Genomic DNA, 24,465 nt, shown 5'->3' with positions numbered 1-24,465 from the left:
TGGTGAGGAAAAGGTGCGGGGAGTGACGGACGGTGAGGAAAAGATGCCGTGAGTGCTGGATGCTGAGGATAAGATGCCGGGAGTGACGGAGGCTGAGGGAAAGATGCCTGGCATGACGGATGCTGAGGAAAAGATGCCGGGAGCGACGGATGGTGAGGAAAGATGGCGGGACAGACGGTTGTTGAGGAAAAGATGCCTGGAGTGAACTATGTTGAGGAACAAATGCCGGGATTCTGGATGCTGAGGAAAATATGCCTGGCGTTACGGATGCTGAGGAAAAGATGCGCCGGGAGTGACGGATGCCGAGGGAAAGATGCCGGGAGTCCCGGACGCTGAGGAAGAGATGCCAGGAGTGCCATACGCTGAGAAAGAGATGCCGGGAGTGCAGGACGCTGAGGAAAAGATGCCGGGAGTTGCGGATGCTGAGGGAAAGATGCCTGGCATGACGGATGCTGAGGGAAAGATGCCGGGAGCGACGGATGGTAAGGGAAAGATGCCGGGAGTGACGGAGGCTGAGGATAAGATGCCGGGAGTGACGGATGCTGAGGGAAAGATGCCGGGAGTCCCGGACGCTGAGGAAGAGATGCCGGGAGTGCCGTACGCTGAGGAAGAGATGCCGGGAGTGCCGTACGCTGAGGAAGAGATGCCGGGAGTGCCGTACGCTGAGGACGAGATTCCGGGAGTGCCGTACGCTGAGGACGAGATGCCGGGAGTGCCGTACGCTGAGAAAGATGCCGGGAGTGCCGTACGCTGAGAAAGATGCCGGGAGTGCCGGACGCTGAGGAAAAGATGCCGGGAGTTCCGGATGCTGAGGAAAAGATGCCTGACGTGGCGGACGCTGAGGAAAAGATGCCGGGAGTGACGGTTGGTGAGGGAAAGATGCCGGGAGTGACGGACGCTGAGGAAGAGATGCCTGGAGTGACGGATGCTGAGAAACAGATGCCGGGAGTGACGGATGGTGAGGAAAAGATGCCGCGAGTGACGGATGCTGAGGAAAAGATGCCTGGAGTGACGGATGGTGAGGAAAAGATGCTGGGAGTGAAGTTGTGGTGAGGAAAAGGTGCGGGGAGTGACGGACGGTGAGGAAAAGATGCCGTGAGTGCTGGATGCTGAGGATAAGATGCCGGGAGTGACGGAGGCTGAGGGAAAGATGCCTGGCATGACGGATGCTGAGGAAAAGATGCCGGGAGCGACGGATGGGAAGGGAAAGATGCCGGGAGTGACGGAGGCTGAGGATAAGATGCCGGGAGTGACGGACGCTGAGGGAAAGATGCCGGGAGTCCCGGACGCTGAGGAAGAGATGCCGGGAGTGCGGTACGCTGAGAAAGATGCCGGGAGTGCCGGACGCTGAGGAAAAGATGCCGGGAGTTCCGGATGCTGAGGAAAAGATGCCTGGCGTGGCGGATGCTGAGGAAAAGATGCCGGGAGTGCCGGACGCTGAGGAAAAGATGCCGGGAGTGCCGGACGCTGAAGAAAAGATGCCGGGAGTGCCGGACGCTGAAGAAAAGATGCCGGGAGTGACGGATGTTGAGGGAAAGATGCCGGGAGTGACGGATGGTGAGGAAAAGATGCCGGGAGTGACGGATGGTGAGGAATAGATGCCGGGAGTGACGGACGGTGAGGAAAAGATGCCGAGAGTGACGGATGCTGAGGAAAAGATGCCGGGAGTGACGGATGCTGAGGGAAAGATGCCGGGAGTGACGGATGGTGAGGAAAAGATGCCGGGAGTGAGGGATACTGAGGAACAGATGCCGGGAGTGACGGACGGTGAGGAAAAGATGCCGGGAGTGACGGATGCTGAGGAAAAGATGCCTGGCGTGGCGGATGCTGAGGAAAAGATGCCGGGAGTGCCGGACGCTGAGGAAAAGATGCCGGGAGTGCCGGACGCTGAAGAAAAGATGCCGGGAGTGCCGGACGCTGAAGAAAAGATGCCGGGAGTGACGGATGTTGAGGGAAAGATGCCGGGAGTGACGGATGGTGAGGAAAAGATGCCGGGAGTGACGGATGGTGAGGAATAGATGCCGGGAGTGACGGACGGTGAGGAAAAGATGCCGAGAGTGACGGATGCTGAGGAAAAGATGCCGGGAGTGACGGATGCTGAGGGAAAGATGCCGGGAGTGACGGATGGTGAGGAAAAGATGCCGGGAGTGAGGGATACTGAGGAACAGATGCCGGGAGTGACGGACGGTGAGGAAAAGATGCCGGGAGTGACGGATGCTGAGGAAGAGATACCGGGAGTGACGGACGCTGAGGAAGAGATGCCTGGAGTGACGGATGTTGAGGGAAAGATGCCGGGAGTGACGGATGGTGAGGAACAGATGCCGGGAATGACGGATGGTGAGGAAAAGATGCCGGGAGTGACGGATGCTGAGGAAGAGATGCCGGGAGTGCCGGATGCTGAGGAAGAGATGCCGGGAGTGCCGGATGCTGAGGAAGAGATGCCGGGAGTGCCGGATGCTGAGGAAGAGATGCCGGGAGTGCCGGATGCTGAGGAAGAGATGCCGGGAGTGCCGGATGCTGAGGAAGAGATGCCGGGAGTGCCGGATGCTGAGGAAGAGATGCCGGGAGTGCCGGATGCTGAGGAAGAGATGCCGGGAGTGCCGGATGCTGAGGAAGAGATGCCGGGAGTGCCGGATGCTGAGGAAGAGATGCCGGGAGTGCCGGATGCTGAGGAAGAGATGCCGGGAGTGCCGGATGCTGAGGAAGAGATGCCGGGAGTGCCGGATGCTGAGGAAGAGATGCCGGGAGTGCCGGATGCTGAGGAAGAGATGCCGGGAGTGCCGGATGCTGAAAAAAAGATGCCTGGTGTGACGGATGCTGAGGAAAAGATGCCGGGAGTTCCTTGCCTGGCGGATGCTGAAGAAAAGATGTCGGAAGTGAGGGATGTTGAGGAAACGATGCCTGGAGTGACGGATGCTGAGGAACAGGTGCCGGATGCTGAGGAAGAGATGCTGGGAGTGCCGGATGCTGAGGAAGAGATGCTGGGAGTGCCGGATGCTGAGGAAGAGATGCCGGGACAGACCGATGTTGAGGAAAAGATGCCTGGAGTGACCGATGTTGAGGGACGGATGCTGAGGAAAAGATGCCGGGAGTGAGGGATACTGAGGAACAGATGCCGGGAGTGACGGACGGTGAGGAAAAGATGCCGGGAGTGACGGACGCTGAGGAAGAGATGCCTGGAGTGACGGATGTTGAGGAAGAGATGCCGGGATTGAGGGACGTCGAGGAACAGATGCCGGGATTGACGGACTTCGAGGAAAAGATGCCTGGAGTGACCGATGCTGAGGAACAAATGCCGGGAGTTCCGAATGCTGAGGAAAATATGCCTGACGTGACGGATGTTGAGGGAAAGATGCCGGGAGTGACGGATGGTGAGGAACAGATGCCGGGAATGACGGATGGTGAGGAAAAGATGCCGGGAGTGACGGATGCTGAGGAAGAGATGCCGGGAGTGCCGGATGCTGAGGAACAGATGCCGGGAGTGCCGGATGCTGAGGAAGAGATGCCGGGAGTGCCGGTTGCTGAGGAAGAGATGCCGGGAGTGCCGGATGCTGAGGAAGAGATGCCGGGAGTGACGGACAGTGAGGAAAAGATGCCGGAAGTGATGGACGCTGAGGAAGAGATGCCGGAAGTGCCGGATGCTGAGGAAGAGATGCCGGGAGTGCCGGATGTTGAGGAAAAGATGCCTGGAGTGACCGATGTTGAGGAAAAGATGCCTGGGTTGACGGATGCTGAGGAAAAGATGCCTGGCATGAAGGATGGTGAGGGAAAGATGCCGGGCGTGGCAGATGCTGAGGGAAAGATGCCTGGCGTGACGGATGTTGAGGAAAAGATGCCTGGCGTGGCGGATGCTGAAGAAAAGATGTCGGGAGTGACGGATGCTGAGGAACAGATGCCGGGAGTGACGGAAGGTGAGGAAGAGATGCCTGGAGTGACGGACGCTGAGGAACAGATGCCTGGAGTGACCGATGCTGAGGAAAAGATGCCTGGAGTGACCGATGCTGAGGAAAAGATGCGCTGGAAGTGACGGATGTTGAGGAAACGATGCCTGGCGTGACGGATGCTGAGGGAAAGATGCCGGGAGCGACGGATGGTAAGGGAAAGATGCCGGGAGTGACGGAGGCTGAGGATAAGATGCCGGGAGTGACGGATGCTGAGGGAAAGATGCCGGGAGTCCCGGACGCGGAGGAAGAGATGCCGGGAGTGCCGTACGCTGAGGAAGAGATGCCGGGAGTGCCGTACGCTGAGGACGAGATGCCGGGAGTGCCGTACGCTGAGAAAGATGCCGGGAGTGCCGTACGCTGAGAAAGATGCCGGGAGTGCCGGACGCTGAGGAAAAGATGCCGGGAGATCCGGATGCTGAGGAAAAGATGCCTGACGTGGCGGACGCTGAGGAAAAGATGCCGGGAGTGACGGATGGTGAGGGAAAGATGCCGGGAGTGACGGACGCTGAGGAAGAGATGCCTGGAGTGACGGATGCTGAGGAACAGATGCCGGGAGTGACGGATGGTGAGGAAAAGATGCCGCGAGTGACGGATGCTGAGGAAAAGATGCCTGGAGTGACGGATGGTGAGGAAAAGATGCTGGGAGTGAAGTTATGGTGAGGAAAAGGTGCCGGGAGTGACGGACGGTGAGGAAGAGGTGCCGGATGCTGAGGAAGAGATGCCGGGACTGACGGATGTTGAGGAAAAGATGCCGAGAGTGACAGATGCTGAGGGAAAGATGCCGGGAGTGACGGATGGTGAGGAAAAGATGCCGGGAGTGACGGATGGTGAGGAAAAGATGCCGGGAGTTCCGGATGCTGAGGAAGAGATGCCGGGAGTGCCGGATGCTGAGGAAGAGATGCCGGGAGTGCCGGGTGCTGAGGAAGAGATGCCGGGAGTGCCGGATGCTGAGGAAGAGATGCCGGGAGTGCCGGATGCTGAGGAAGAGATGCCGGGAGTGCCGGATGCTGAGGAAGAGATGCCGGGAGTGCCGGATGCTGAGGAAGAGATGCCGGGAGTGCCGGATGCTGAGGAAGAGATGCCGGGAGTGCCGGATGCTGAGGAAGAGATGCCGGGAGTGCCGGATGCTGAGGAAGAGATGCCGGGAGTGCCGGATGCTGAGGAAGAGATGCCGGGAGTGCCGGATGCTGAAAAAAAGATGCCTGGTGTGACGGATGCTGAGGAAAAGATGCCGGGAGTTCCTTGCCTGGCGGATGCTGAAGAAAAGATGCCGGAAGTGAGGGATGTTGAGGAAACGATGCCTGGAGTGACGGATGCTGAGGAACAGGTGCCGGATGCTGAGGAAGAGATGCTGGGAGTGCCGGATGCTGAGGAAGAGATGCCGGGACAAACCGATGTTGAGGAAAAGATGCCTGGAGTGACCGATGTTGAGGGACGGATGCTGAGGAAAAGATGCCGGGAGTGAGGGATACTGAGGAACAGATGCCGGGAGTGACGGACGGTGAGGAAAAGATGCCGGGAGTGACGGATGCTGAGGAAGAGATGCCGGGAGTGACGGACGCTGAGGAAGAGATGCCTGGAGTGACGGATGTTGAGGAAGAGATGCCGGGATTGAGGGACGTCGAGGAACAGATGCCGGGATTGGACGGACTTCGAGGAAAAGATGCCTGGAGTGACCGATGCTGAGGAACAAATGCCGGGAGTTCCTAATGCTGAGGAAAATATGCCTGACGTGACGGATGTTGAGGGAAAGATGCCGGGAGTGACGGATGGTGAGGAACAGATGCCGGGAATGACGGATGGTGAGGAAAAGATGCCGGGAGTGACGGATGCTGAGGAAGAGATGCCGGGAGTGCCGGATGCTGAGGAACAGATGCCGGGAGTGCCGGATGCTGAGGAACAGATGCCGGGAGTGCCGGATGCTGAGGAAGAGATGCCGGGAGTGCCGGTTGCTGAGGAAGAGATGCCGGGAGTGCCGGATGCTGAGGAAGAGATGCCGGGAGTGACGGACAGTGAGGAAAAGATGCCGGAAGTGATGGACGCTGAGGAAGAGATGCCGGAAGTGCCGGATGCTGAGGAAGAGATGCCGGGAGTGCCGGATGTTGAGGAAAAGATGCCTGGAGTGACCGATGTTGAGGAAAAGATGCCTGGGTTGACGGATGCTGAGGAAAAGATGCCTGGCATGAAGGATGGTGAGGGAAAGATGCCGGGCGTGGCAGATGCTGAGGGAAAGATGCCTGGCGTGACGGATGTTGAGGAACAGATGCCTGGAGTGACCGATGCTGAGGAAAAGATGCCTGTAGTGACCGATGCTGAGGAAAAGATGCCTGGAGTGACCGATGCTGAGGAAAAGATGCGCTGGAAGTGACGGATGTTGAGGAAACGATGCCTGGCGTGACGGATGCTGAGGGAAAGATGCCGGGAGCGACGGATGGTAAGGGAAAGATGCCGGGAGTGACGGAGGCTGAGGATAAGATGCCGGGAGTGACGGATGCTGAGGGAAAGATGCCGGGAGTCCCGGACGCTGAGGAAGAGATGCCGGGAGTGCCGTACGCTGAGGAAGAGATGCCGGGAGTGCCGTATGCTGAGGAAGAGATGCCGGGAGTGCCGTACGCTGAGGAAGAGATGCCGGGAGTGCAGTCCGCTGAGGATGAGATGCCGGGAGTGCCGTACGCTGAGAAAGATGCCGGGAGTGCCGTACGCTGAGAAAGATGCCGGGAGTGCCGGACGCTGAGGAAAAGATGCCGGGAGTTCCGGATGCTGAGGAAAAGATGCCTGACGTGGCGGACGCTGAGGAAAAGATGCCGGGAGTGACGGACGGTGAGGGAAAGATGCCGGGAGTGACGGACGCTGAGGAAGAGATGCCTGGAGTGACGGATGCTGAGGAACAGATGCCGGGAGTGACGGATGGTGAGGAAAAGATGCCGCGAGTGACGGATGCTGAGGAAGAGATGCCGGGAGTGCCGGATGCTGAGGAAGAGATGCCGGGAGTGACGGACAGTGAGGAAAAGATGCCGGAAGTGATGGACGCTGAGGAAGAGATGCCGGAAGTGCCGGATGCTGAGGAAGAGATGCCGGGAGTGCCGGATGTTGAGGAAAAGATGCCTGGAGTGACCGATGTTGAGGAAAAGATGCCTGGGTTGACGGATGCTGAGGAAAAGATGCCTGGCATGAAGGATGGTGAGGGAAAGATGCCGGGCGTGGCAGATGCTGAGGGAAAGATGCCTGGCGTGACGGATGTTGAGGAAAAGATGCCTGGCGTGGCGGATGCTGAAGAAAAGATGTCGGGAGTGACGGATGCTGAGGAACAGATGCCGGGAGTGACGGAAGGTGAGGAAGAGATGCCTGGAGTGACGGACGCTGAGGAACAGATGCCTGGAGTGACCGATGCTGAGGAAAAGATGCCTGTAGTGACCGATGCTGAGGAAAAGATGCCTGGAGTGACCGATGCTGAGGAAAAGATGCGCTGGAAGTGACGGATGTTGAGGAAACGATGCCTGGCGTGACGGATGCTGAGGGAAAGATGCCGGGAGCGACGGATGGTAAGGGAAAGATGCCGGGAGTGACGGAGGCTGAGGATAAGATGCCGGGAGTGACGGATGCTGAGGGAAAGATGCCGGGAGTCCCGGACGCTGAGGAAGAGATGCCGGGAGTGCCGTACGCTGAGGAAGAGATGCCGGGAGTGCCGTACGCTGAGGAAGAGATGCCGGGAGTGCCGTACGCTGAGGAAGAGATGCCGGGAGTGCCGTACGCTGAGGACGAGATGCCGGGAGTGCCGTACGCTGAGAAAGATGCCGGGAGTGCCGTACGCTGAGAAAGATGCCGGGAGTGCCGGACGCTGAGGAAAAGATGCCGGGAGTTCCGGATGCTGAGGAAAAGATGCCTGACGTGGCGGACGCTGAGGAAAAGATGCCGGGAGTGACGGATGGTGAGGGAAAGATGCCGGGAGTGACGGACGCTGAGGAAGAGATGCCTGGAGTGACGGATGCTGAGGAACAGATGCCGGGAGTGACGGATGGTGAGGAAAAGATGCCGCGAGTGACGGATGCTGAGGAAAAGATGCCTGGAGTGACGGATGGTGAGGAAAAGATGCTGGGAGTGAAGTTATGGTGAGGAAAAGGTGCCGGGAGTGACGGACGGTGAGGAAAAGATGCCGTGAATGCTGGATGCTGAGGATAAGATGCCGGAAGTGACGGAGGCTGAGGGAAATATGCCTGGCATGACGGATGCTGAGGAAAAGATGCCGGGAGCGACGGATGGGAAGGGAAAGATGCCGGGAGTGACGGAGGCTGAGGATAAGATGCCGGGAGTGACGGACGCTGAGGGAAAGATGCCGGGAGTCCCGGACGCTGAGGAAGAGATGCCGGGAGTGCGGTACGCTGAGAAAGATGCCGGGAGTGCCGGACGCTGAGGAAAAGATGCCGGGAGTTCCGGACGCTGAGGAAAAGATGCCTGGCGTGGCGGATGCTGAGGAAAAGATGCCGGGAGTGCCGGACGCTGAGGAAAAGATGCCGGGAGTGCCGGACGCTGAAGAAAAGATGCCGGGAGTGAAGGATGGTGAGGAAAAGATGCCGGGAGTGACGGATGGTGAGGAAAAGATGCCGGGAGTGACAGATGGTGAGGAATAGATGCCGGGAGTGACGGACGGTGAGGAAAAGATGCCGAGAGTGAGAGATGCTGAGGAAAAGATGCCGGGAGTGACGGATGGTGAGGAAAAGATGCCATGAGTGAGGGATACTGAGGAACAGATGCCGGGAGTGACGGACGGTGAGGAAAAGATGCCGGGAGTGACGGATGCTGAGGAAGAGATGCCGGGAGTGACGGACGCTGAGGAAGAGATGCCTGGAGTGACGGATGTTGAGGAAGAGATGCCGGGATTCAGGGACGTCGAGGAACAGATGCCGGGATTGACGGACGTCGAGGAAAAGATGCCTGGAGTGACCGATGCTGAGGAACAAATGCCGGGAGTTCCTAATGCTGAGGAAAATATGCCTGACGTGACGGATGTTGAGGGAAAGATGCCGGGAGTGACGGATGGTGAGGAACAGATGCCGGGAATGACGGATGGTGAGGAAGAGATGCCGGGAGTGCCGGATGCTGAGGAAGAGATGCCGGGAGTGTCGGATGCTGAGGAAGAGATGCCGGGAGTGCCGGATGCTGAGGAAGAGATGCCGGGAGTGCCGGATGCTGAGGAAGAGATGCCGGGAGTGCCGGATGCTGAAAAAAAGATGCCTGGTGTGACGGATGCTGAGGAAAAGATGCCGGGAGTTCCTTGCCTGGCGGATGCTGAAGAAAAGATGCCGGAAGTGAGGGATGTTGAGGAAACGATGCGTGGAGTGACGGATGCTGAGGAACAGGTGCCGGATGCTGAGGAAGAGATGCTGGGAGTGCCGGATGCTGAGGAAGAGATGCCGGGACAGACCGATGTTGAGGAAAAGATGCCTGGAGTGACCGATGTTGAGGGACGGATGCTGAGGAAAAGATGCCGGGAGTGAGGGATACTGAGGAACAGATGCCGGGAGTGACGGACGGTGAGGAAAAGATGCCGGGAGTGACGGATGCTGAGGAAGAGATACCGGGAGTGACGGACGCTGAGGAAGAGATGCCTGGAGTGACGGATGTTGAGGAAGAGATGCCGGGATTGAGGGACTTCGAGGAAAAGATGCCTGGAGTGACCGATGCTGAGGAACGAATGCCGGGAGTTCCTAATGCTGAAGAAAATATGCCTGACGTGACGGATGTTGAGGGAAAGATGCCGGGAGTGACGGATGGTGAGGAACAGATGCCGGGAATGACGGATGGTGAGGAAAAGATGCCGGGAGTGACGGATGCTGAGGAAGAGATGCCGGGAGTGACGGATGCTGAGGAAGAGATGCCGGGAGTGCCGGATGCTGAGGAACAGATGCCGGGAGTGCCGGATGCTGAGGAAGAGATGCCGGGAGTGACGGACAGTGAGGAAAAGATGCCGGAAGTGACGGACGCTGAGGAAGAGATGCCGGAAGTGCCGGATGCTGAGGAAGAGCTGCCGGGAGTGCCGGATGTTGAGGAAAAGATGCCTGGAGTGACCGATGTTGAGGAAAAGATGCCTGGGTTGACGGATGCTGAGGAAAAGATGCCTGGCATGAAGGATGGTGAGGGAAAGATGCCGGGCGTGGCAGATGCTGAGGGAAAGATGCCTGGCGTGACGGATGTTGAGGAAAAGATGCCTGGCGTGGCGGATGCTGAAGAAAAGATGTCGGGAGTGACGGATGCTGAGGAACAGATGCCGGGAGTGACGGAAGGTGAGGAAGAGATGCCTGGAGTGACGGACGCTGAGGAACAGATGCCTGGAGTGACCGATGCTGAGGAAAAGATGCCTGTAGTGACCGATGCTGAGGAAAAGATGCCTGGAGTGACCGATGCTGAGGAAAAGATGCGCTGGAAGTGACGGATGTTGAGGAAACGATGCCTGGCGTGACGGATGCTGAGGAGCAGATGCTGGGAGTTCCGGATGGTGAGGGAAAGATGCCGGGAGTGACGGAAGGTGAGGAAAAGATGCCGGGAGTGATGGACTGTGAGGAACAAATGCCGGGATTCTGGATGTTGAGGAAAATATGCCTGGCGTGACGGATGCTGAGGAAAAGATGCGCCGGGAGTGACGGATGCTGAGGAAAAGATGCCTGGCATGACGGATGCTGAGGAAAAGATGCCTGGCATGACGGATGCTGAGGAAAAGATGCCGGGAGCGACGGATGGAAAGGGAAAGATGCTGGGAGTGAAGGAGGCTGAGGATAAGATGCCGGGAGTGACGGATGCTGAGGGAAAGATGCCTGGCATGACGGATGCTGAGGGAAAGATGCCGGGAGCGACGGATGGTAAGGGAAAGATGCCGGGAGTGACGGAGGCTGAGGATAAGATGCCGGGAGTGACGGATGCTGAGGGAAAGATGCCGGGAGTCCCGGACGCTGAGGAAGAGATGCCGGGAGTGCCGTACGCTGAGGAAGAGATGCGCCGGGAGTGACGGATGCTGAGGAAAAGATGCCTGGCATGACGGATGCTGAGGAAAAGATGCCGGGAGTGACGGACGCTGAGGAAAAGATGCCGGGAGTGACGGACGCTGAGGAAAAGATGCCGGGAGTGACGGACGGTGAGGAAAAGATGCCGGGAGTGACGGACGGTGAGGAAAAGATGCCGGGAGTGACGGACGGTGAGGAAAAGATGCCGGGAGTGACGGATGCTGAGGAAAAGATGCCGGGAGTGACGGATGCTGAGGAAAAGATGCCTGGCGTGACGGATGCCGGGAGTGACGGACGCTGAGGAAAAGATGCTGGGAGTGACGGATGTTGAGGAAAATATGCCGGAAGTGACGGATGCTGAGGAAAAGATGCCGGGAGTGACGGATGCTGAGGAAAAGATGCCTGGCGTGGCCGACGCTGAGGAAAAGATGTCGGGAGTGACGGATGCTGAGGAAAAGATGCCGGGAGTGACGGATGCTGAGGAAAAGATGCCGGGAGTGACGGATGCTGAGGAAAAGATACCGGGAGTGACCGACGCTGAGGAAAAGATGCCTGGCGTGGCGGACGCTGAGGAAAAGATGCCGGGAGTGACGGACGCTGAGGAAAAGATGCCGGGAGTGACGGACGCTGAGGAAAAGATGCTCGGAGTGACGGATGCTGAGGAAAATATGCCGGAAGTGACGGATGCCGGGAGTGACGGACGCTGAGGAAAAGATGCTGGGAGTGACGGATGCTGAGGAAAATATGCCGGAAGTGACGGATGCTGAGGAAAAGATGCCTGGCGTGACGGATGCTGAGGAAAAGATGCCTGGCGTGACGGATGCTGAGGAATAGATGCCGGGAGTGACGGATGTTGAGGAAAAGATGCCTGGCGTGACGGATGCTGAGGAAAAGATGCCTGGCGGGACGGACGGTGAGGAAAAGATGCCTGGAGTGACGGATGCTGAGGAAAAGATGCCGGGAGTTCCTTGTGTGGCGGATGCTGAAGAAAAGATGCCGGAAGTGACGGATGTTGAGGAAAAGATGCCTGGAGTGACGGATGCTGAGGAACAGGTGAGGGATGCTGAGGAAGAGATGCCGGGAGAGCCGAATGCTGAGGAAGAGATGCCGGGAGTGCCGTACGCTGAGGACGAGATGCCGGGAGTGCCGTACGCTGAGAAAGATGCCGGGAGTGCCGTACGCTGAGAAAGATGCCGGGAGTGCCGGACGCTGAGGAAAAGATGCCGGGAGTTCCGGATGCTGAGGAAAAGATGCCTGACGTGGCGGACGCTGAGGAAAAGATGCCGGGAGTGACGGTTGGTGAGGGAAAGATGCCGGGAGTGACGGACGCTGAGGAAGAGATGCCTGGAGTGACGGATGCTGAGGAACAGATGCCGGGAGTGACGGATGGTGAGGAAAAGATGCCGCGAGTGACGGATGCTGAGGAAAAGATGCCTGGAGTGACGGATGGTGAGGAAAAGATGCTGGGAGTGAAGTTATGGTGAGGAAAAGGTGCGGGGAGTGACGGACGGTGAGGAAAAGATGCCGTGAGTGCTGGATGCTGAGGATAAGATGCCGGGAGTGACGGAGGCTGAGGGAAAGATGCCTGGCATGACGGATGCTGAGGAAAAGATGCCGGGAGCGACGGATGGGAAGGGAAAGATGCCGGGAGTGACGGAGGCTGAGGATAAGATGCCGGGAGTGACGGACGCTGAGGGAAAGATGCCGGGAGTGCCGGACGCTGAGAAAGATGCCGGGAGTGCCGGACGCTGAGGAAAAGATGCCGGGAGTTCCGGATGCTGAGGAAAAGATGCCTGGCGTGGCGGATGCTGAGGAAAAGATGCCGGGAGTGCCGGACGCTGAGGAAAAGATGCCGGGAGTGCCGGACGCTGAAGAAAAGATGCCGGGAGTGCCGGACGCTGAAGAAAAGATGCCGGGAGTGACGGATGTTGAGGGAAAGATGCCGGGAGTGACGGATGGTGAGGAAAAGATGCCGGGAGTGACGGATGGTGAGGAATAGATGCCGGGAGTGACGGACGGTGAGGAAAAGATGCCGAGAGTGACGGATGCTGAGGAAAAGATGCCGGGAGTGACGGATGCTGAGGGAAAGATGCCGGGAGTGACGGATGGTGAGGAAAAGATGCCGGGAGTGAGGGATACTGAGGAACAGATGCCGGGAGTGACGGACGGTGAGGAAAAGATGCCGGGAGTGACGGATGCTGAGGAAGAGATGCCGGGAGTGACGGACGCTGAGGAAGAGATGCCTGGAGTGACGGATGTTGAGGGAAAGATGCCGGGAGTGACGGATGGTGAGGAACAGATGCCGGGAATGACGGATGGTGAGGAAAAGATGCCGGGAGTGACGGATGCTGAGGAAGAGATGCCGGGAGTGCCGGATGCTGAGGAAGAGATGCCGGGAGTGCCGGATGCTGAGGAAGAGATGCCGGGAGTGCCGGATGCTGAGGAAGAGATGCCGGGAGTGCCGGATGCTGAGGAAGAAATGCCGGGAGTGCCGGATGCTGAGGAAGAGATGCCGGGAGTGCCGGATGCTGAGGAAGAGATGCCGGGAGTGCCGGATGCTGAGGAAGAGATGCCGGGAGTGCCGGATGCTGAGGAAGAGATGCCGGGAGTGCCGGATGCTGAGGAAGAGATGCCGGGAGTGCCGGATGCTGAGGAAGAGATGCCGGGAGTGCCGGATGCTGAGGAAAAGATGTCGGGAGTGACGGATGCTGAGGAAAAGATGCCGGGAGTGACGGATGCTGAGGAAAAGATGCCGGGAGTGACGGATGCTGAGGAAAAGATACCGGGAGTGACCGACGCTGAGGAAAAGATGCCTGGCGTGGCGGACGCTGAGGAAAAGATGCCGGGAGTGACGGACGCTGAGGAAAAGATGCCGGGAGTGACGGACGCTGAGGAAAAGATGCTCGGAGTGACGGATGCTGAGGAAAATATGCCGGAAGTGACGGATGCCGGGAGTGACGGACGCTGAGGAAAAGATGCTGGGAGTGACGGATGCTGAGGAAAATATGCCGGAAGTGACGGATGCTGAGGAAAAGATGCCTGGCGTGACGGATGCTGAGGAAAAGATGCCTGGCGTGACGGATGCTGAGGAATAGATGCCGGGAGTGACGGATGTTGAGGAAAAGATGCCTGGCGTGACGGATGCTGAGGAAAAGATGCCTGGCGGGACGGACGGTGAGGAAAAGATGCCTGGAGTGACGGATGCTGAGGAAAAGATGCCGGGAGTTCCTTGTGTGGCGGATGCTGAAGAAAAGATGCCGGAAGTGACGGATGTTGAGGAAAAGATGCCTGGAGTGACGGATGCTGAGGAACAGGTGAGGGATGCTGAGGAAGAGATGCCGGGAGAGCCGAATGCTGAGGAAGAGATGCCGGGAGTTGCGGATGCTGAGGAAGAGATGCCGGGAGTGCCGGATGCTGAGGAAGAGATGCCGGGAGTGCCGGATGCTGAGGAAGAGATGCCGGGAGTGCCGGATGCTGAGGAAGAGATGCCGGGAGTGCCGGATGCTGAGGAAGAGATGCCCGGAGTGCCGGATGCTGAGGAAGAGATGCCGGGAGTGCCGGATGCTGAGGAAGAGATGCCGGGAGTGCCGGATGCTGAGGAAGAGATGCCGGGAGTGCCGGATGCTGAGGAAGAGATGCCGGGAGTTTCGGATGCTGAGGAAGAGATGCCGGGAGTTCCGGCTGCTGAGGAAGAGATGCCGGGAGTTCCGGCTGCTGAGGAAAAGATGCTGGGAGTGAAGGATGCTGAGGAAAAGATGCCTGGCGTGACGCATGCTGAGGAAAAGATGCCTGGCGTGACGCATGCTGAGGAAAAGATGCCTGGCGTGACGCATGCTGAGGAAAAGATGCCTGGCGTGACGCATGCTGAGGAAAAGATGCCTGGAGTGACGGATGGTGATGAAGAGATGCCTGGCGTGACAGACGGTGAGGAAAAGATGCCGGGAGTGCCGGTCACTGAGGAAGAGATGCGTGGAGTGACGGACGCTGAGGAAAAGATGCCGGGAGTGACGGACGCTGAGGAAAAGATGCCGGGAGTGACGGACGCTGAGGAAAAGATGCCGGGAGTGACGGACGCTGAGGAAAAGATGCCGGGAGTGACGGACGGTGAGGAAAAGATGCCGGGAGTGACGGACGGTGAGGAAAAGATGCCGGGAGTGACGGACGGTGAGGAAAAGATGCCGGGAGTGACGGACGGTGAGGAAAAGATGCCGGGAGTGACGGATGCTGAGGAAAAGATGCCGGGAGTGACGGATGCTGAGGAAAAGATGCCTGGCGTGACGGATGCCGGGAGTGACGGACGCTGAGGAAAAGATGCCGGAAGTGACGGATGCTGAGGAAAAGATGCCGGGAGTGACGGATGCTGAGGAAAAGATGCCTGGCGTGGCCGACGCTGAGGAAAAGATGTCGGGAGTGACGGATGCTGAGGAAAAGATGCCGGGAGTGACGGACGCTGAGGAAAAGATGCCGGGAGTGACGGATGCTGAGGAAAATATGCCGGAAGTGACGGATGCCGGGAGTGACGGACGCTGAGGAAAAGATGCTGGGAGTGACGGATGCTGAGGAAAATATGCCGGAAGTGACGGATGCTGAGGAAAAGATGCCTGGCGTGACGGATGCTGAGGAAAAGATGCCTGGCGTGACGGATGCTGAGGAATAGATGCCGGGAGTGACGGATGCTGAGGAAAAGATGCCTGGCGTGACGGATGCTGAGGAAAAGATGCCTGGCGTGACGGATGCTGAGGAAAAGATGCCTGGCGTGACGGATGCTGAGGAAAAGATGCCTGGCGTGACGGATGCTGAGGAAAAGATGCCTGTCCTGACGGATGTTGAGGAAAAGATGCCTGGAGTGATGGCTGCTGAGGAAAAGATACCTGGAGAGACACATGCTGAGGAAAAGATTCCGGGAGTGACGAATGCTGAGGAAACTATGCCGGGAGCGACGGATGGTGAGGAAAAGATGGCGGGACAGACGGTTGTTGAGGAAAAGATGCCTGGAGTGAACTATGTTGAGGAACAAATGCCGGGATTCTGGATGCTGAGGAAAATATGCCTGGCGTTACGGATGCTGAGGAAAAGATGCGCCGGGAGTGACGGATGCCGAGGGAAAGATGCCGGGAGTCCCGGACGCTGAGGAAGAGATGCCAGGAGTGCCATACGCTGAGAAAGAGATGCCGGGAGTGCAGGACGCTGAGGAAAAGATGCCGGGAGTTGCGGATGCTGAGGGAAAGATGCCTGGCATGACGGATGCTGAGGGAAAGATGCCGGGAGCGACGGATGGTAAGGGAAAGATGCCGGGAGTGACGGAGGCTGAGGATAAGATGCCGGGAGTGACGGATGCTGAGGGAAAGATGCCGGGAGTGCCGTACGCTGAGGAAGAGATGCCGGGAGTGCCGTACGCTGAGGAAGAGATGCCGGGAGTGCCGTACGCTGAGGAAGAGATGCCGGGAGTGCCGTACGCTGAGGACGAGATGCCGGGAGTGCCGTACGCTGAGAAAGATGCCGGGAGTGCCGTACGCTGAGAAAGATGCCGGGAGTGCCGGACGCTGAGGAAAAGATGCCGGGAGTTCCGGATGCTGAGGAAAAGATGCCTGACGTGGCGGACGCTGAGGAAAAGATGCCGGGAGTGACGGATGGTGAGGGAAAGATGCCGGGAGTGACGGACGCTGAGGAAGAGATGCCTGGAGTGACGGATGCTGAGGAACAGATGCCGGGAGTGACGGATGGTGAGGAAAAGATGCCGCGAGTGACGGATGCTGAGGAAAAGATGCCTGGAGTGACGGATGGTGAGGAAAAGATGCTGGGAGTGAAGTTATGGTGAGGAAAAGGTGCGGGGAGTGACGCACGGTGAGGAAAAGATGCCGTGAGTGCTGGATGCTGAGGATAAGATGCCGGGAGTGACGGAGGCTGAGGGAAAGATGCCTGGCATGACGGATGCTGAGGAAAAGATGCCGGGAGCGACGGATGGTGAGGAAAGATGGCGGGACAGACGGTTGTTGAGGAAAAGATGCCTGGAGTGAACTATGTTGAGGAACAAATGCCGGGATTCTGGATGCTGAGGAAAATATGCCTGGCGTTACGGATGCTGAGGAAAAGATGCGCCGGGAGTGACGGATGCCGAGGGAAAGATGCCGGGAGTCCCGGACGCTGAGGAAGAGATGCCAGGAGTGCCATACGCTGAGAAAGAGATGCCGGGAGTGCAGGACGCTGAGGAAAAGATGCCGGGAGTTGCGGATGCTGAGGGAAAGATGCCTGGCATGACGGATGCTGAGGGAAAGATGCCGGGAGCGACGGATGGTAAGAGAAAGATGCCGGGAGTGACGGAGGCTGAGGATAAGATGCCGGGAGTGACGGATGCTGAGGGAAAGATGCCGGGAGTCCCGGACGCTGAGGAAGAGATGCCGGGAGTGCCGTACGCTGAGGAAGAGATGCCGGGAGTGCCGTACGCTGAGGAAGAGATGCCGGGAGTGCCGTACGCTGAGGACGAGATGCCGGGAGTGCCGTACGCTGAGAAAGATGCCGGGAGTGCCGTACGCTGAGAAAGATGCCGGGAGTGCCGGACGCTGAGGAAAAGATGCCGGGAGTTCCGGATGCTGAGGAAAAGATGCCTGACGTGGCGGACGCTGAGGAAAAGATGCCGGGAGTGACGGTTGGTGAGGGAAAGATGCCGGGAGTGACGGACGCTGAGGAAGAGATGCCTGGAGTGACGGATGCTGAGGAACAGATGCCGGGAGTGACGGATGGTGAGGAAAAGATGCCGCGAGTGACGGATGCTGAGGAAAAGATGCCTGGAGTGACGGATGGTGAGGAAAAGATGCTGGGAGTGAAGTTATGGTGAGGAAAAGGTGCGGGGAGTGACGGACGGTGAGGAAAAGATGCCGTGAGTGCTGGATGCTGAGGATAAGATGCCGGGAGTGACGGAGGCTGAGGGAAAGATGCCTGGCATGACGGATGCTGAGGAAAAGATGCCGGGAGCGACGGATGGGAAGGGAAAGATGCCGGGAGTGACGGAGGCTGAGGATAAGATGCCGGGAGTGACGGACGCTGAGGGAAAGATGCCGGGAGTCCCGGACGCTGAGGAAGAGATGCCGGGAGTGCGGTACGCTGAGAAAGATGCCGGGAGTGCCGGACGCTGAGGAAAAGATGCCGGGAGTTCCGGATGCTGAGGAAAAGATGCCTGGCGTGGCGGATGCTGAGGAAAAGATGCCGGGAGTGCCGGACGCTGAGGAAAAGATGCCGGGAGTGCCGGACGCTGAAGAAAAGATGCCGGGAGTGCCGGACGCTGAAGAAAAGATGCCGGGAGTGACGGATGTTGAGGGAAAGATGCCGGGAGTGACGGATGGTGAGGAAAAGATGCCGGGAGTGACGGATGGTGAGGAATAGATGCCGGGAGTGACGGACGGTGAGGAAAAGATGCCGAGAGTGACGGATGCTGAGGAAAAGATGCCGGGAGTGACGGATGCTGAGGGAAAGATGCCGGGAGTGACGGATGGTGAGGAAAAGATGCCGGGAGTGAGGGATACTGAGGAACAGATGCCGGGAGTGACGGACGGTGAGGAAAAGATGCCGGGAGTGACGGATGCTGAGGAAGAGATGCCGGGAGTGACGGACGCTGAGGAAGAGATGCCTGGAGTGACGGATGTTGAGGGAAAGATGCCGGGAGTGACGGATGGTGAGGAACAGATGCCGGGAATGACGGATGGTGAGGAAAAGATGCCGGGAGTGACGGATGCTGAGGAAGAGATGCCGGGAGTGCCGGATGCTGAGGAAGAGATGCCGGGAGTGCCGGATGCTGAGGAAGAGATGCCGGGAGTGCCGGATGCTGAGGAAGAGATGCCGGGAGTGCCGGATGCTGAGGAAGAGATGCCGGGAGTGCCGGATGCTGAGGAAGAGATGCCGGGAGTGCCGGATGCTGAGGAAGAGATGCCGGGAGTGCCGGATGCTGAGGAAGAGATGCCGGGAGTGCCGGATGCTGAGGAAGAGATGCCGGGAGTGCCGGATGCTGAGGAAGAGATGCCGGGAGTGCCGGATGCTGAGGAAGAGATGCCGGGAGTGCCGGATGCTGAGGAAGAGATGCCGGGAGTGCCGGATGCTGAGGAAGAGATGCCGGGAGTGCCGGATGCTGAGGAAGAGATGCCGGGAGTGCCGGATGCTGAGGAAGAGATGCCGGGAGTGCCGGATGCTGAAAAAAAGATGCCTGGTGTGACGGATGCTGAGGAAAAGATGCCGGGAGTTCCTTGCCTGGCGGATGCTGAAGAAAAGATGTCGGAAGTGAGGGATGTTGAGGAAACGACGCCTGGAGTGACGGATGCTGAGGAACAGGTGCCGGATGCTGAGGAAGAGATGCTGGGAGTGCCGGATGCTGAGGAAGAGATGCTGGGAGTGCCGGATGCTGAGGAAGAGATGCCGGGACAGACCGATGTTGAGGAAAAGATGCCTGGAGTGACCGATGTTGAGGGACGGATGCTGAGGAAAAGATGCCGGGAGTGAGGGATACTGAGGAACAGATGCCGGGAGTGACGGACGGTGAGGAAAAGATGCCGGGAGTGACGGACGCTGAGGAAGAGATGCCTGGAGTGACGGATGTTGAGGAAGAGATGCCGGGATTGAGGGACGTCGAGGAACAGATGCCGGGATTGACGGACTTCGAGGAAAAGATGCCTGGAGTGACCGATGCTGAGGAACAAATGCCGGGAGTTCCTAATGCTGAGGAAAATATGCCTGACGTGACGGATGTTGAGGGAAAGATGCCGGGAGTGACGGATGGTGAGGAACAGATGCCGGGAATGACTGATGGTGAGGAAAAGATGCCGGGAGTGACGGATGCTGAGGAAGAGATGCCGGGAGTGCCGGATGCTGAGGAAGAGATGCCGGGAGTGCCGGTTGCTGAGGAAGAGATGCCGGGAGTGCCGGTTGCTGAGGAAGAGATGCCGGGAGTGCCGGATGCTGAGGAAGAGATGCCGGGAGTGACGGACAGTGAGGAAAAGATGCCGGAAGTGATGGACGCTGAGGAAGAGATGCCGGAAGTGCCGGATGCTGAGGAAGAGATGCCGGGAGTGCCGGATGTTGAGGAAAAGATGCCTGGAGTGACCGATGTTGAGGAAAAGATGCCTGGGTTGACGGATGCTGAGGAAAAGATGCCTGGCATGAAGGATGGTGAGGGAAAGATGCCGGGCGTGGCAGATGCTGAGGGAAAGATGCCTGGCGTGACGGATGTTGAGGAAAAGATGCCTGGCGTGGCGGATGCTGAAGAAAAGATGTCGGGAGTGACGGATGCTGAGGAACAGATGCCGGGAGTGACGGAAGGTGAGGAAGAGATGCCTGGAGTGACGGACGCTGAGGAACAGATGCCTGGAGTGACCGATGCTGAGGAAAAGATGCCTGTAGTGACCGATGCTGAGGAAAAGATGCCTGGAGTGACCGATGCTGAGGAAAAGATGCGCTGGAAGTGACGGATGTTGAGGAAACGATGCCTGGCGTGACGGATGCTGAGGGAAAGATGCCGGGAGCGACGGATGGTAAGGGAAAGATGCCGGGAGTGATGGAGGCTGAGGATAAGATGCCGGGAGTGACGGATGCTGAGGGAAAGATGCCGGGAGTCCCGGACGCGGAGGAAGAGATGCCGGGAGTGCCGTACGCTGAGGAAGAGATGCCGGGAGTGCCGTACGCTGAGGACGAGATGCCGGGAGTGCCGTACGCTGAGAAAGATGCCGGGAGTGCCGTACGCTGAGAAAGATGCCGGGAGTGCCGTACGCTGAGAAAGATGCCGGGAGTGCCGGACGCTGAGGAAAAGATGCCGGGAGTTCCGGATGCTGAGGAAAAGATGCCGGGAGTTCCGGATGCTGAGGAAAAGATGCCTGACGTGGCGGACGCTGAGGAAAAGATGCCGGGAGTGACGGATGGTGAGGGAAAGATGCCGGGAGTGACGGACGCTGAGGAAGAGATGCCTGGAGTGACGGATGCTGAGGAACAGATGCCGGGAGTGACGGATGGTGAGGAAAAGATGCCGCGAGTGACGGATGCTGAGGAAAAGATGCCTGGAGTGACGGATGGTGAGGAAAAGATGCTGGGAGTGAAGTTATGGTGAGGAAAAGGTGCCGGGAGTGACGGACGGTGAGGAAGAGGTGCCGGATGCTGAGGAAGAGATGCCGGGACTGACGGATGTTGAGGAAAAGATGCCGAGAGTGACAGATGCTGAGGGAAAGATGCCGGGAGTGACGGATGGTGAGGAAAAGATGCCGGGAGTGACGGATGGTGAGGAAAAGATGCCGGGAGTTCCGGATGCTGAGGAAAAGATGCCTGGCGTGGCGGATGCTGAGGAAAAGATGCCGGGAGTGCCGGACGCTGAGGAAAAGATGCCTGGAGTGATGGCTGCTGAGGAAAAGATGCCTGGAGTGACGGATGCTGAGGAAAAGATTCCCGGAGTGACGGATGGTGAGGGAAAGATGCCGGGAGTGAGGAATGGTGAGGAAAAGATGCCGGGAGTTCCTTGTGTGGCGGATGCTGAAGAAAAGATGCCGGGAGTGACGGATGTTGAGGAAAAGATGCCTGGAGTGACGGACAGTGAGGAAAAGATGCCGGAAGTGCCGGATGCTGAGGAAGAGATGCCGGGAGTGCCGGATGTTGAGGAAAAGATGCCTGGAGTGACCGATGTTGAGGAAAAGATGCCTGGGTTGACGGATGCTGAGGAAAAGATGCCTGGCATGAAGGATGGTGAGGAAAAGATGCCGGGAGTGACGGATGGTGAGGGAAAGATGCCGGGAGTGATGGATACTGAGGAAAAGATACCTGGCATGACGGACGGTGAGGAACAGATGCCGGGAGTTCCGGATGCTGAGGAAAAGTTGCCGGGCGTGGCAGATGCTGAAGAAGAGATGCCGGGAGTTCCGGATGCTGAGGGAAAGATGCCTGGCGTGACGGATGTTGAGGAAAAGATGCCTGGCGTGACGGATGTTGAGGAAAAGATGCCTGGCGTGACGGATGTTGAGGAAAAGATGCCTGGCGTGACGGATGTTGAGGAAAAGATGCCTGGCGTGGCGGATGCTGAAGAAAAGATGTCGGGAGTGACGGATGCTGAGGAACAGATGCCGGGAGTGACGGAAGGTGAGGAACAGATGCCTGGAGTGACGGACGCTGAGGAACAGATGCCTGGAGTGCCGGATGCTGAGGAAGAGATGCCGGGAGTGCCGGATGCTGAGGAAGAGATGCCGGGAGTGCCGGATGCTGAGGAAGAGATGCCGGGAGTGCCGGATGCTGAGGAAGAGATGCCGGGAGTGCCGGATGCTGAGGAAGAGATGCCGGGAGTGCCGGATGCTGAGGAAGAGATGCCGGGAGTGCCGGATGCTGAGGAAGAGATGCCGGGAGTGCCGGATGCTGAGGAAGAGATGCCGGGAGTGCCGGATGCTGAGGAAGAGATGCCGGGAGTGCCGGATGCTGAGGAAGAGATGCCGGGAGTGCCGGATGCTGAGGAAGAGATGCCGGGAGTGCCGGATGCTGAGGAAGAGATGCCGGGAGTGCCGGATGCTGAGGAAGAGATGCCGGGAGTGCCGGATGCTGAGGAAGAGATGCCGGGAGTGCCGGATGCTGAGGAAGAGATGCCGGGAGTGCCGGATGCTGAAAAAGATGCCTGGTGTGACGGATGCTGAGGAAAAGATGCCGGGAGTTCCTTGCCTGGCGGATGCTGAAGAAAAGATGTCGGAAGTGAGGGATGTTGAGGAAACGACGCCTGGAGTGACGGATGCTGAGGAACAGGTGCCGGATGCTGAGGAAGAGATGCTGGGAGTGCCGGATGCTGAGGAAGAGATGCTGGGAGTGCCGGATGCTGAGGAAGAGATGCCGGGACAGACCGATGTTGAGGAAAAGATGCCTGGAGTGACCGATGTTGAGGGACGGATGCTGAGGAAAAGATGCCGGGAGTGAGGGATACTGAGGAACAGATGCCGGGAGTGACGGACGGTGAGGAAAAGATGCCGGGAGTGACGGACGCTGAGGAAGAGATGCCTGGAGTGACGGATGTTGAGGAAGAGATGCCGGGATTGAGGGACGTCGAGGAACAGATGCCGGGATTGACGGACTTCGAGGAAAAGATGCCTGGAGTGACCGATGCTGAGGAACAAATGCCGGGAGTTCCTAATGCTGAGGAAAATATGCCTGACGTGACGGATGTTGAGGGAAAGATGCCGGGAGTGACGGATGGTGAGGAACAGATGCCGGGAATGACTGATGGTGAGGAAAAGATGCCGGGAGTGCCGGATGCTGAGGAAGAGATGCCGGGAGTGCCGGATGCTGAGGAAGAGATGCCGGGAGTGCCGGTTGCTGAGGAAGAGATGCCGGGAGTGCCGGTTGCTGAGGAAGAGATGCCGGGAGTGCCGGATGCTGAGGAAGAGATGCCGGGAGTGACGGACAGTGAGGAAAAGATGCCGGAAGTGATGGACGCTGAGGAAGAGATGCCGGAAGTGCCGGATGCTGAGGAAGAGATGCCGGGAGTGCCGGATGTTGAGGAAAAGATGCCTGGAGTGACCGATGTTGAGGAAAAGATGCCTGGGTTGACGGATGCTGAGGAAAAGATGCCTGGCATGAAGGATGGTGAGGGAAAGATGCCGGGCGTGGCAGATGCTGAGGGAAAGATGCCTGGCGTGACGGATGTTGAGGAAAAGATGCCTGGCGTGGCGGATGCTGAAGAAAAGATGTCGGGAGTGACGGATGCTGAGGAACAGATGCCGGGAGTGACGGAAGGTGAGGAAGAGATGCCTGGAGTGACGGACGCTGAGGAACAGATGCCTGGAGTGACCGATGCTGAGGAAAAGATGCCTGTAGTGACCGATGCTGAGGAAAAGATGCCTGGAGTGACCGATGCTGAGGAAAAGATGCGCTGGAAGTGACGGATGTTGAGGAAACGATGCCTGGCGTGACGGATGCTGAGGGAAAGATGCCGGGAGCGACGGATGGTAAGGGAAAGATGCCGGGAGTGATGGAGGCTGAGGATAAGATGCCGGGAGTGACGGATGCTGAGGGAAAGATGCCGGGAGTCCCGGACGCGGAGGAAGAGATGCCGGGAGTGCCGTACGCTGAGGAAGAGATGCCGGGAGTGCCGTACGCTGAGGACGAGATGCCGGGAGTGCCGTACGCTGAGAAAGATGCCGGGAGTGCCGTACGCTGAGAAAGATGCCGGGAGTGCCGTACGCTGAGAAAGATGCCGGGAGTGCCGGACGCTGAGGAAAAGATGCCGGGAGTTCCGGATGCTGAGGAAAAGATGCCGGGAGTTCCGGATGCTGAGGAAAAGATGCCTGACGTGGCGGACGCTGAGGAAAAGATGCCGGGAGTGACGGATGGTGAGGGAAAGATGCCGGGAGTGACGGACGCTGAGGAAGAGATGCCTGGAGTGACGGATGCTGAGGAACAGATGCCGGGAGTGACGGATGGTGAGGAAAAGATGCCGCGAGTGACGGATGCTGAGGAAAAGATGCCTGGAGTGACGGATGGTGAGGAAAAGATGCTGGGAGTGAAGTTATGGTGAGGAAAAGGTGCCG

The 24,465-nt window shown here is 58.2% G+C and overlaps 3 protein-coding genes and 2 pseudogenes across 9 annotated transcripts in view; 4 read left to right on the top strand and 1 right to left on the bottom strand.

The window, feature by feature from the left end:
• LOC147030766 (tensin-1-like) overlaps positions 1–24,465 on the bottom strand; it is a 434,197-nt gene that overhangs the window by 32,684 nt on the left and 377,048 nt on the right. The gene's annotated exons all lie outside the window — the stretch shown is intronic.
• LOC147030772 (uncharacterized) lies at positions 4,813–9,475 on the top strand (annotated as a pseudogene).
• Positions 11,218–15,335, top strand: LOC147030771 (uncharacterized; annotated as a pseudogene).
• On the top strand, positions 17,801–22,581 carry LOC147030770 (uncharacterized). The gene is given in 4 exon segments (XM_085872047.1): positions 17,801–19,393; positions 19,396–20,319; positions 20,700–20,988; positions 21,128–22,581. Coding segments are annotated over 4 exon segments (3,741 nt in total). The 5' UTR covers positions 17,801–18,319.
• On the top strand, positions 22,843–23,972 carry LOC147030769 (uncharacterized). Its single transcript, XM_085872046.1, has one exon. It carries the CDS (start codon positions 22,843–22,845, stop codon positions 23,815–23,817), a length of 975 nt encoding a protein of 324 aa, XP_085728172.1. The 3' UTR covers positions 23,818–23,972.

This window comes from Eptatretus burgeri, chromosome 3 (assembly GCF_056783735.1).
Source record: "Eptatretus burgeri isolate ZD-2024b chromosome 3, Ebu_testis_v1, whole genome shotgun sequence".
Taxonomy (NCBI): domain Eukaryota; kingdom Metazoa; phylum Chordata; class Myxini; order Myxiniformes; family Myxinidae; genus Eptatretus; species Eptatretus burgeri.
This window is presented reverse-complemented; position numbering and strand designations above follow the sequence as displayed.